The 11,796-nt window shown below is 45.8% G+C and overlaps 1 protein-coding gene across 1 annotated transcript in view; it reads right to left on the bottom strand.

Moving 5' to 3' along the window:
• Window positions 1-11,796, bottom strand: part of MYO10 (myosin X) — a 218,301-nt gene that overhangs the window by 6,793 nt on the left and 199,712 nt on the right. The window contains exons 29-37 of the mRNA XM_024741735.1: window positions 9,374-9,467; window positions 8,610-8,665; window positions 6,870-7,012; window positions 6,420-6,614; window positions 5,228-5,385; window positions 3,054-3,177; window positions 2,331-2,628; window positions 1,488-1,695; window positions 663-799 (exon numbers count right to left, since the gene is read on the bottom strand). Coding sequence (XP_024597503.1) covers window positions 663-799; window positions 1,488-1,695; window positions 2,331-2,628; window positions 3,054-3,177; window positions 5,228-5,385; window positions 6,420-6,614; window positions 6,870-7,012; window positions 8,610-8,665; window positions 9,374-9,467 — 1,413 coding nt within the window. The remainder of the gene's footprint in view (window positions 1-662; window positions 800-1,487; window positions 1,696-2,330; window positions 2,629-3,053; window positions 3,178-5,227; window positions 5,386-6,419; window positions 6,615-6,869; window positions 7,013-8,609; window positions 8,666-9,373; window positions 9,468-11,796) is intronic.

The raw sequence follows: 11,796 nt of genomic DNA, 5'->3' as shown, positions 1-11,796 counted from the left end.
CCCGCGTCCCCTGCATCGGCAGGCGGACTCTCAACCACTGCGCCACCAGGCAAGCCCAATTTCTTAGTTAAAGCTACTCCTGCCCCCTTATGCAGCTGGGGAGGGGCAGGGCCCTGCCCTGCTGGAGTCTCGTCATTGGTACTGGCATCATGCTAAAGGAGGAACATCTTTTGTGTTACTCGGGGGATGTGAATATTGTGGGTCCAAGAGATACAAAATGCAGTTTGAAGAGTTTATAAGTTGGCTTCTGTCCACTCGTCCAGCTTCAAAGCTAATGACAAGTTAAAATCTGAGAATCAGAAAATTCCAAGATGAGGGTGACAGCAGGACACGGAGAGAAGAATGGGGTAGAGGATCAATGACGGGGTGAATCCTATTTGAGACAGTGGCTCTATCTAGGAATCAAGGGAAATAGGCAGCAGAGAGAGATGAGAAATTAAATATATGCTTTAACACAGGTAAAATGAGATGAACTCAAAGGTACCCTGAAGCCAAAAATGGAATCAAAGTTCAAACCCTCCTGCTCTTAACGTCTTTCCTCAAATATGCTTTCACACAGGAAAAATGAGATGAACTCAAAGGTACCCTGAAGCCAAAAATGGAATCAAAGTTCAAACCCTCCTGCCTCTAATCGGCTGGCACTTCAGGGAGAAGGAACTTACTTTTCAAACTTTGCTAATACATCTGCTACAATGGTCCGGCTTTCGACGGCTTTATCGACGTGTCCGTTGTACTCAAAGAGCGCAAACATGTTTCTGCTGTCCTCCATGGCCAGGCCTCGGATCAGCTTCTCCACCACCTGGAAGACACGGGGACTTCAGCTTCCGAAGCTGTGCTTCTAGAATATGCCGTCATCAGAACCCAGGGGGAGCTGCCAGCAAAAGTGAGGGTCCAAGCAACCTCCCAACACTGTCGTGTACGGAATCTCCAAGGCGCTGTTTTCCCTGGTTCTCTCGAAATCAGTTCTCTCTCTTCCTTGCCAAAGAGAACACAGGTTATTTTGCCCACAGCTAGGGGCAGATGCCGGCCGGTTTCTTGCAAACCCGTAAGCGCGTGAAAACTAAAGCCCGTTTGCCTGATAGATTCACAAACTCACAGCAATTTCCACTGACATCTCTGCTACACCAGCTTTTCCGCGTTTTACTGCACTACTCCTTTTAGCCAATTGGTTTTATGGTACTAAGTTTAAATTGAAAAAAGAAGGAAGAATGAAAACATGTTCACCCAACGTGCTAGATATTTGTATGGCAAACAGAAAAACACTGCAGAAGTGAGAGGCTAAACCCTTGTCAGAGCAGACGTATCTGAGTCAGGTCCGCAATCTCTACTAGGTATCGACTGCTTCTTGGATTAGCAGGATTACGTCTGTTTCCTTGGTTACTGAACAGCTGCACCATGCCAGCCGCAACTGTGCTCGACAGTCAGCCTAACTGCGCCCAGTTTTCCTGACGTAAGTAAGCACGTGGGCAGCTGGGCCTCTCCCTCACCTCCCCGGCTGTGGTGTGGGAGCTGATGGTGATCTTGCAGGAGCCACCGCCGTGGCAATACACTGTGGACGTCATCTCCTGCCGATGGATCAGCGCTTCGATTTCATCTCGGGAAGGCACAAACTCTCTGCATTTGGTTTTCTTGAGAGATTCGTAAATGAAGAGGGCGTATTTTTCCATCTCGGTTCCTGGAAACTGTTCCCGTATCCTAGGAGCCAAACACTAACTGTTAATTGCAAGATCTGAGGACGGCTGGCTACGGGGAACCGGGCGGCTTCAACGTGCTGCAGACCAACACGGTGAATGGGGTCCCAGCGCAGAGCAAACGCTGGCCGCTTCCCTAGCTCATCCTGTGCTGTTTCAGGACCAAAAAGAAAAAGGAGACAGAGAGAAAATCCAAAGACCAAGGAGCCCAAGTAGGCCCGGGAGCAACTTCTGCTACTAGCTGACCTCTGCAGAGCTATTAGATTTGAAAGGGCCACGTGCTTCATACTACTGCATGAAAATTCTTCTTCCACAGTTAATCAAAGCTGAATCAGACAGCCTCTACCTGTTCGATCTGGAACAAACATCCAAGGTTTTTTTCTTTTTTCCCTGTTCATACAGAGTAGTGGTAATTACATTTATCAACGTCCTACGCTTCAGGACACTACGCCCAAAGGGACCTGTCCCCGGATCAGCCCCGTGTGCCTTAGAGGGAAAAAGGTCGTCTGTGCCCCGTAAGTCAGCTCGGGTGACCTAGGAGCCCGAGCCACACAAGGTGTCTTCTGTTCCAGGCCCAACTTGTCTGAACTGTGTCCACCGCACTCCCGACGTGAGCAGCGCCACCCGGGCCACTCGTACCTTCTCAGGTGGAACTTGAGGTACTTGAGGATCCCCCGGCTGGGCAGGAAGGTGCAGCTCAGGCAGGCTAGGATCTGCCAGCTGCACAGGTTGCCCACGCTGCCCGGATGGGGCACCTTGTTGGTCTGTTTGATGAGCTGACAGTAGAGCTCGTCTCGCAGAGGGCGGAGGTCGTGCCCCGTCTGCAGGATGCCCTGGATGATGGGAGTAGGGTCAGACATGGACTCCAGCTGCTGCAGGGAATTGAATATCTTGATGGCTTCATCCTGAAGGGTCGTGTAGCCTTTGTCCTTGAGCACTAAGAGAAGCACAACAAACACGAGTCACACGAGGCTTTGGAGACGGTACAGTCTGAGCAGCAGACAAGAGGCAGGAACGGGGACCAGAGCTACTTCAGGATGCAGTGCCCACCACCTGCTCTGGACACTCGAACAGCCAAACAGAGGCGCACAAGTAACTGAACTATTTTACTGCGTGATAATGCTTACTGAAAAGCTGGTCTGCTGCCAAGCAGGTTCCGCATTTGACATGCATGACAACTGTTTAGGATCTGGTTCTCCAATAGATTAAGGGTACTCTGCGCTCCTGGGGCGTGCTGGCATGTTTTTTAATACAACAACACGGACATCAGTATAACCAGCTAACACTAATATGACAGAGCTAAAGAGTTAACAGGGAAACCACAGCACAGTGTCCCGGGCCCAGGAGGAATTCGGGACTCACGGTTGAGGTTGATGTCTCCGTAGGGCAGGGGCAGGAGTGGGGAGTGCAGGGGCCGGTGGGTGTGGCGCAGGATAGGGTTCCGCTTATAGATCTGCTCCACCACGTCCGCGTTCAGGCAGTTCTCCTTGAGAAGAACAGAGCCGTTAGGGAAAGCCCACGAGCTTATCGTAAGAAACGTACATGTAAAGGGACAAAGCCATCTGCATCCTCCTGAACGAGAATGTTTTTCACAAGTCACGAAACACCTGTAGTCTAGGGATGGAGGTGGGAATCCAGCATTAATCATCTCAAGCACGAAGATACCCGCAAGCCACGTTTGATGACAAATCACTCACACACACACACACATTTTTCTTACACAGCTCATTCTCTTTCTTTGATTTGCATATTTTCCCATGTTATTGAACAATCTTCTCTCTGGAAATTATATATACTGGAAAAAATTAAACTTTTCTTGCTAATTATTTAGCCATAAATCATTTGGCCAAATCATGTCACCCTTGTCTATAATTCATTTTAAAAATACATTTTGCTAGCTCTCTCATTGGTCTTTTGTATCCTCCCCCTGAAAATGACACGTTAATACATTATCAGCGAGACTGTTCCTCCTTGGGCCTCCTTTCTCACTCCTGAAATTTAAGAGCTCCTCTCAGAGAATTTCATCATGTATTTATGTTCCTAAAGCATTAATTTGGGATCTGAAAAAGCCAAAGTTACTTTTAGAACTTTAAATCAACAGAAAAGTTGGAGGAGAGGCAATGAATCATTCTAACATGGCAAGTTCATTTCTGCTATGAAACTTTTTCAATAATACCCAATTGAAAGCCAGAAAGAAATACGTTTTAATCACTTAAAAAACTGGTATGGACTTATTTAGGGCAACCTGTCTCATTTCTTAAGAAGCATTGCTTCATATCCAAAAATTCTATTTACTCTTTAGTGTCTGATTTCCAATGACTTAGTAAATCTACGGGTAAATAAGATATAGCTTTGAAGAGGAAGTTCAGCTGATACGTGCTTTTTTTTCTCTCCTTTTTCACAAGAAAGCTTCAACAGATTCATTTTTTTAAGACTAGAAATGACATTATTAGTTTCAAGCTCCTCGGGCTCCATGGACAGCTCTGCAGTTTGTAGGATAACTGACCTGCAGGAATTTGGCTCCAAACACCCAGAAAACATGTCATTTTGGAATCAAGAGGCTGACTTGAATTTGGTGGTTAATAATATACCACCGATGTATTAGACCCTCTCCCACCTTTACAAAAGACGCAGTTTGCCTCCTGGATCTAATTAGCTTACTTCCTTTGATGTACATCAGTAAATAAATACCCGCCTCACTATCATTCTGGCATCTTTTCTGTCACAGCTCTGGCTCTTTCCTTTGCATAGGGAGCCTGCCTACATGGATAACTTGGAGGAACAGAATAAAAATAATTCCCTTGACCTGCGTCTGCATCAGGGGCTGACCAGCTAAGTGAGCGATGCAACCAGAGTATCCCGTGTCTCCGTTCCCATGCCTGGAAAATGAGCGCCGTGGTCCTTGTTCGTGGCTGCCATTTAAGGTTCATTCGTTTGCTTGTTCATTCATTCGATATACACTCATAGCCACTAATCTTTATAAACAGGGAGTTACAACTGAACAAGTTCAGTGCTGGTCCAGAGACCTGGGAGCTTCTTCTGTGAGTCTGGAGGCACCTGATAAGGATTCCAAGCTTTCTAGACCCATGTGGCCTCTTAGTGAATCCACTTGTGTGATCTAGAAACTGCAGTGGAAGTAGAATTATTGTGTTACTTCTAGAAGGTTCCCAACCTGGGCTCAAGTGGAACCTGTGACATGCAGGTTGTCCCCAACACAGATCACACCACGTCCCTGTGACTGGGAGCCCCACACCCCAAATTACAGACCACTGTCCCTCCGCCTACACAGCTCTACAATCAGGTTTGCCTCAGTGGCGATCCGTAACACCGCCCCAGAGACAAGATAATTTTAGTGTCAAATTTCAATTTGACGTCAATTTTTGCATTTTCTAAATGCAGTCTAGCATTTAGATTTTTAAAAGCCAGGATACACACGAACACGAAATTAACTAAGAGATGTTCCCGTGGTGAGAATCTGTGAGCTAGTGTGAGCTAGCTAGTGTGACTCACTATGAGCTGGGCTCCCTCGCTCTCACCTTGATATCCTGAATCAGCTGCTGGGTTGGGGTGTCGATTGGGGCCTTGGTGTCCGTCACGTTTTGAATGGCGCTGGACCACCTGGTGGCCTCGTTGAGCAGCTTGGTATAGAGGCGATAGCAGTGCTTGCGTCCGTACACGGTGACGTTCCAGTAGCCTGCAACAGCAACGCGCGTGCGTGCACATGGCAGCATGAACCTGGGGGACCAGGGTACTGTCCCCGTACCGGAGTCCCAGAAGTCCAGCACCCAGGCCATCTCCACCTGAGCCCCTTTATTAATTCAATAGCTACTTGCTGATTTCCTCCACGTGCCCTGCCCTGCACTAGGTACCCAAAGACACGTGGAATTTACAGTTACGAAGGGAAGACAAACATTAAAATGATAAGCCCAGAATTATGATAAATATATAATTAGTAACGCCTGCTCTCAAAGAAGGAACAGGCGTAAACTAAAGTCCAGTTCAAGGCTCCGGAACAAGAGCGAAAACTCTCCCCTCAGATTGCTGACTTTCTTTTTCCCTTCCTGTTCCTTGTCTTCCTTTCCTTTAGATTCTCCCTTCAAAAGAAACCATTGTGTCAAGCAAGCAGTCCAGGTGTTCAGACACCAGCCGAAAGTGGAATGCAGTGACTACAGTAAAAATATATACATGCGTATTTTTTTGCATGGACGAACTGTATTTCAAAAGCACAAAATCACGACTAGCAACAAAAAATCAAAGTAAACAACCTAGAAACACCTTTTGTAATACCGAAAGGGAAAAGAAAATCTTACGTGACCGCTTTTTATTATGCTAGGTTATGTTCACCGACAGTCAGGGTTTACCTTTTTTAGGCTGCATTATGACTCTCACGGTACAATGGTGAGAAAGACAAAAACACAGGCGTAGAAAAATAAGCCTTCCTGTAGGAGAACTTCTGTCTGTTTACATCTCCTTGCCCTTAGAAGCATCTTTCTGCAACCCAATAAATCAGGACCCCTTTACTATGGTTTACATATCAAGTGTTCACATAGCTAACCACGGACAGCCTCAAAAGATAAATCAGCAAAAGAGACTTTTTGGGGGGGGGCGGGGAACGTAAACACCCCAGGTAGGAAGCTCACTCCTTCGCTCCGAGCAAACCCACACCTCCTATGACTGGACAGGCCGTGTCTCAGGCCCAGCCAGTCCTGAGCACACCACACCGCTTACCTGTCTCTTTGAAGATCTTCTCGTCGGGCGGGACAACTGAACAGAGGCTGTTGAGGACCAGGGTGCCCAACTTCAGAGCATTCTTCTCCGAGCTCTTGTAGTAATCCAAGGAGTTGTGGGTTAGCACAAACCACCGTTTCTTCAGTTTCAGTGAAGACATCTTCGGACTGTTTTTCACTTCTTTGTGCAACCACCCTGGAAAGAAAGAATGAAGTGTCAGCTCAAAACTAGGATGAGAAACTTCACAAACCAGGTAACCATTTGCACCCGGCTTACAAATGGGTCAGATTTCTATATATCTGCTACAAACGGCCACGATCATTTCTTATTTGATGATTTTTAACCATGTCAAGAGGCAAAATTACTCAGAAAAGTGGCTCAAAATGGAAACGTGGCAGATATCCGTGTAAATGAAAACAGGATTCCAAGTAAGAGTGTCGGTGGCATCACCTCTCACTATAAATTCCTGGCCCTCCACTCTGGTGTCCCCCTTGGATCTCTGCAGCAGGGTTATCCAGTGGTGCATCTCCTCCGGCGTGTCTGCGTTGCAGTGAAGCACCCGGTTGGCCGTGATGATCACAAATGAGTTGGGTCTGAGCAGTGGGGCGAGAAGGAAGCAAAACCTCTTAGCTCCACTGAAATCACCACCTCCGTCTGACCCAAGACAAAATGCCTTTTTCCCAGCTTATGGGTCACAGGGATAAAAACGGCAGTGCTATGTGTATTTTACGTTAAGGCAAACCTTGCTCATTTCTGTAGGATTTATTTTATGCCTCATTAACCTTTAAACCCGGAGCAACACATTCTGAAGGTCCTGGAAGGGAAAACATTTCTTAATGCTGAACTTTCCAGATGAAATTCAGTTCCAGGAAGGCTAACTAAGGTGACCACGAGGGAAAATTTTTTTTGGATGCCTCTCCAAAGTAAATTTCTTCCTGCCTCTGGGTATGGCTTTGGATAATATTTCTGTGGGTGGGTAATGCAATGTCAGATACCAGTAACAGGAGGTCAGTAAATAGGTGTAAGTGGAACATCTCATCCGCTTGATTATGCCTGGTACAAAGAGCCACCTGGGTCCATGCCTTCAATGCAGTCTGACAAGGGTGCATTTCCCAGGCAGGGATAACCTAATAATGGAAATTTACTTCCTCCTGCATCTCTTTTTAGCTGGCAATGCCCTGAGTCTCTCATAGGCTCTTAAACAAGATTTTTCTGTAGTTGGGAAGGAAAAAAGGTGAGCACTTGAGGAAGAGAGAAAAGCCTGGGTAGGGATGGAAGGTTCTCGCATGGATCGTCACGTGCCCAGCCCGCCTGACGTAGGGGTTTAGGAGGAGAGAGACGCCGATCAGAACCTGACTGTCAGAACAAGCATCTGGGCTTTAATTACTGACGTGACACACACGTGTTAAAGGTTCCTGAGCCAGGTATGAGAAGGTGTAGGGTGACTAGTAGAAACAAAGAATCTATGGTTCAGGAGAGCCTTCGTCAACGGCGGGGCGATGGACATCCCGGAATTCTCACTCGGCCCAGGAGACACTATTTTTGTTGTCAATTTGAATACATTTCTATTCTCTCTCTAAAGCTATGTCATTGAAGGCAGAAGTCAATTTTGATCCGTACTCAGAATTCCCAAGCTGCAAAGCAAAATAGAGATGGGAAAGACGAAGGTCACTGGGTACAGAGACCCCCGAGACCGTCACCGAGGATGATCTGCCTTCAAAAAACAGAACCAAACACATGCTATTTTAAGGGCACAGGTAAGGTAGGCAAGTCAAGGAAAATAAATGTTTGTGGTTTAATTTATTAATATTCCACATATAAATTACCATCAAAATCCTTTTCAAATTCATTATTAAATTTTAGAAAGGGGAACTACACCCACCCCTGTGCTGGGATACAGGCATTTTCATCCTGCATGAGTCCCAAGTCTGTCCCTGTATGACTGTCTAAATTAGGTTTCCAAGGTCTCCCCTACTCCTGACCCCTCCAACCCGCCGCACTCCAAAGACACCCAGAGAGGAAGACTGCGGATGAGGTCAAACTGGGTACCAAGAAGGAAGTCTCTGATTGCTGGGGTTGACCAGGTGGGAACACACAGCCTAGAGTCATTCCCCAGCCCAGAGCACAGAGCCTGTGGGCGCACGCAGGTATCCAGCAGTTACTTTTGTTAAGAGTCACACCTGAGCTTACCTGTCAGGGCTGTCCGAGGCGCACACAGAATCAATTAGCCCCACATCCAGAGTGCCCTGGAAAGAAGTGAAAAGCAGAGACACTGAGAGAACCATTCAAGTAGGGCACACATCATGATAACACCCCTAGATGATGACTCTCTAAACAGGCAAACAAAAAAGCCTCCTTCTTTGTGTGTTCACTGCAAAATAGTAGTTATCTAAGGAAACGTCCCCCTTCATTCAGCACAGACAGCCTCTAGACAGGGCAAAATCTACAGTCCATTCATTAAATAAAGTGTAAACGAATCTTTCTGTCTTGTTCCTAAAATACTTTCAGTGAAGGGTGTTTACAAACTTCTTTCAATCATACAACTTTTCTGATTTACACTATGATCTATCATCAAATTTTATTAATTGTGAGAAAATCAAACTATCTCTGAAATATGATTTTGTGGCTCTGCTTACGTGCCTGGGATAGAGTGATGTCAGAAAGAATACAATTTGGAATTCACTATAGCCTTTGGGGAAAAGTGTCACGGGCTTCCACGGTTTCATAAAAACTGGAATTTTTTTTGAGGTGGGAGAATAGTAATCTCTTACTACTTACAATCTTCTATAATTTACTCTGTTTTTCTATATGATTTTTAACCAAGATGTTCCCATTTCTCTCTTTAATTATTATACTATTTCTTATTTAAAAGAAAAAAAAAAAAAGACTGTCTACAAATTCCCAGTCCCCTCTGGCAGGACGCCTCCCTCCACACCCCACCCAGGCTCACGCACCACGGCATTCTGCGGATTTGCCTGTTCATCGTGCATCTCCCGAATCTCCTGGTCCGTGGATGCGTGGACCTGACTCAGCACGCTAAACCACTGGCTGTGGGGAGGAGAGAGCAACAGTGAAGGGGTGGCCAACCTCTGCATGCAATACAGTAGTGACACCCTTCTCCACATCCTCTGGGAAAACGACATCCCCTCTGAGCAACTTTCTTTTAATATGTCGACTCCTCACGGGTACGTGTGGGTTTCATAACACCGAGGAGCGACGTTAGAAGAAAGAGCCCAGGTGCCTTTAAGTACCATCTGATGCAACTTCAGATCAGTGGGAAGACCCGTTCCCTCTGGCCCCAAGGACCTTCGTAGACACTTAATGATGATGATGGTAAGTTCCTAGAGAAATTGGCAGCAAAAAATGAAATCCTCAGTTCTACCCACGCACTTAGATCAAGGGTCTTTACTGAAGATATTATTTATAACCTAGGGAACATTCAAGTGCCTTCTCAATTTTAAATTCCGAGGTAAGCCCAACGTAAGAGCACCGTCTCAGGGTGGCCACTGGATGTCTATTTCCCCTGCTCATTTCCAGGTGGGGTTTCCAACCACCTGACAGGATTTCCACTTAAGTGAATAAAACCACAGGAGAGCTGGAAATAGAAAACAACTGCCTGGAGTAGAAGGTAGAAAATTATTTTGACCAGAGAACTCTTCTATCTTCATTTCAAATGAGTTTTCTCACTTGCAGCCGCGTTAGAATCAGATAATAAAAGCGAACATGTCAACTCCAGAAAAGTCAAGCAGAACAAAAGTCGTGATGTAACTAGAAACACAATACGTGCTTGAGGAAAATGACCATGAATATCCATCCGTCTGTGTCAGTTCATCCATCCATCGTTTATTAAGCAACTAAAGTGAGAGGTACCAAATGTGAGAGAGATGCTAGGACATCCTTCTCCTGGAGGGGGCTAATCAGACACATACACACACTCCTGTAACTAAGGCACAGGAGAAAGTACTTGGTACCCAATGGGATATTTAAGTAAAAAATTAATACCTATATTTAAAGGTAAGTCACGTAAGATACTTACAGCAAAGCACTAAAATCTATCTCCTGTGATTCCTGAAAGAGCAAGATGTAACCAAGAGCTTGAAAATACTCAACATATACGGACTCGTAGGGAGACCAAGGGAAACATCTTAATATGAATTGGTGCATCACTTCTGGTTAACCCAAAGGCAAGACTTCAGTCATCGCTTTACAGAGCTCAAAAATATCCAAAATCAGATACTGAACAACACAAACCTTCAAAATGCAGGCCACATGGGATCAGACACACACACACAGCTACATAAAATCTGCTGTGCTTTCCATCTATACAGGTGACATCCTTAATACAAATCTCGCCCCTTTAAATCAAGTGCAACTTGAAATCTGAAAAGGAATTTTTAAAAATGTGTTCCACTGGTCAGGGCAAAAAGTCCTTGGCTAAAATATTCCAAATGTTAAATCTAGCAGGTTCCTTATGGCACAAAACAGACAGGACAGCTGGGCCTATAATTCAGCTGTAAAAGCTGTGGGCATTCCCTGGACCACAAAAAACCACACGTGGTCTCTAGGAGTCCCAGATGGAATGATGGGGCTCTAATTCCAGGTCTGCTTGTTTTTCCAGCTTGTGTCATAATTTATGGATCCAAGTGGGGTTTTAGTTTGTTCCCAGGGGAAGAATTATTTTCTTTGCCCTTAATGCTGCTACCATGGTGTTAGTTATATCAACACAGAAACATTCAAAGGGCAAGGGGTCGGTCGTAAAGGCCCCGAGAACTCACTAGAAGATTCTAGTGATTTTTCTGAGCTGCAAAGTGATGAAGACAGGCCAAAGGATCTCAGCCTCAGAAATCAGAAGGTATTTTCTGGCGTTGCTCAGAATGGATGACAGGCATCTCCAACGTGACCCTAAACACCCCCAGGGCAGCAGGAACAGAGACAGATGCTCCACTGCGTAACCCTGCCACGCATCACACAGAGAAGCACACACCAGCTCTTCTTAATTTTGTACCACATCTCAGCACTACGATGGAAACCAAGGTCCAGAAAAGTCGGACAACTTGCCCCAGCCAGTGAGGGACACCACTGTCCTCCGAGCTCAGTCAAAAATCTAAGCTCCTTAAGAAGCTTCGTGCCTCCACTCAATAGAATTGACCATGCGTTACTTTACACATTATACTACCTTTTCTCTGTACCTCAGTCTCCTATTCTGTAAAACTGGATAACGGCGATACCCTCTATAGGGTCGTTGTGAGAATGAAATGAGTTAACATACGTGAAGCATTTTGGAACGCTGCCTGCAATATAGTAAGTTCCCTAAGTGTTAACTATCTCTTCCAGCCGACGGAATTCTTCACTATCAAGGCCTTAAGCACCCTCCCAA

Source organism: Neophocaena asiaeorientalis, unplaced genomic scaffold (assembly GCF_003031525.2).
Source record: "Neophocaena asiaeorientalis asiaeorientalis breed wild unplaced genomic scaffold, Neophocaena_asiaeorientalis_V1.1 scaffold10, whole genome shotgun sequence".
Taxonomy (NCBI): domain Eukaryota; kingdom Metazoa; phylum Chordata; class Mammalia; order Artiodactyla; family Phocoenidae; genus Neophocaena; species Neophocaena asiaeorientalis.
This window is presented reverse-complemented; position numbering and strand designations above follow the sequence as displayed.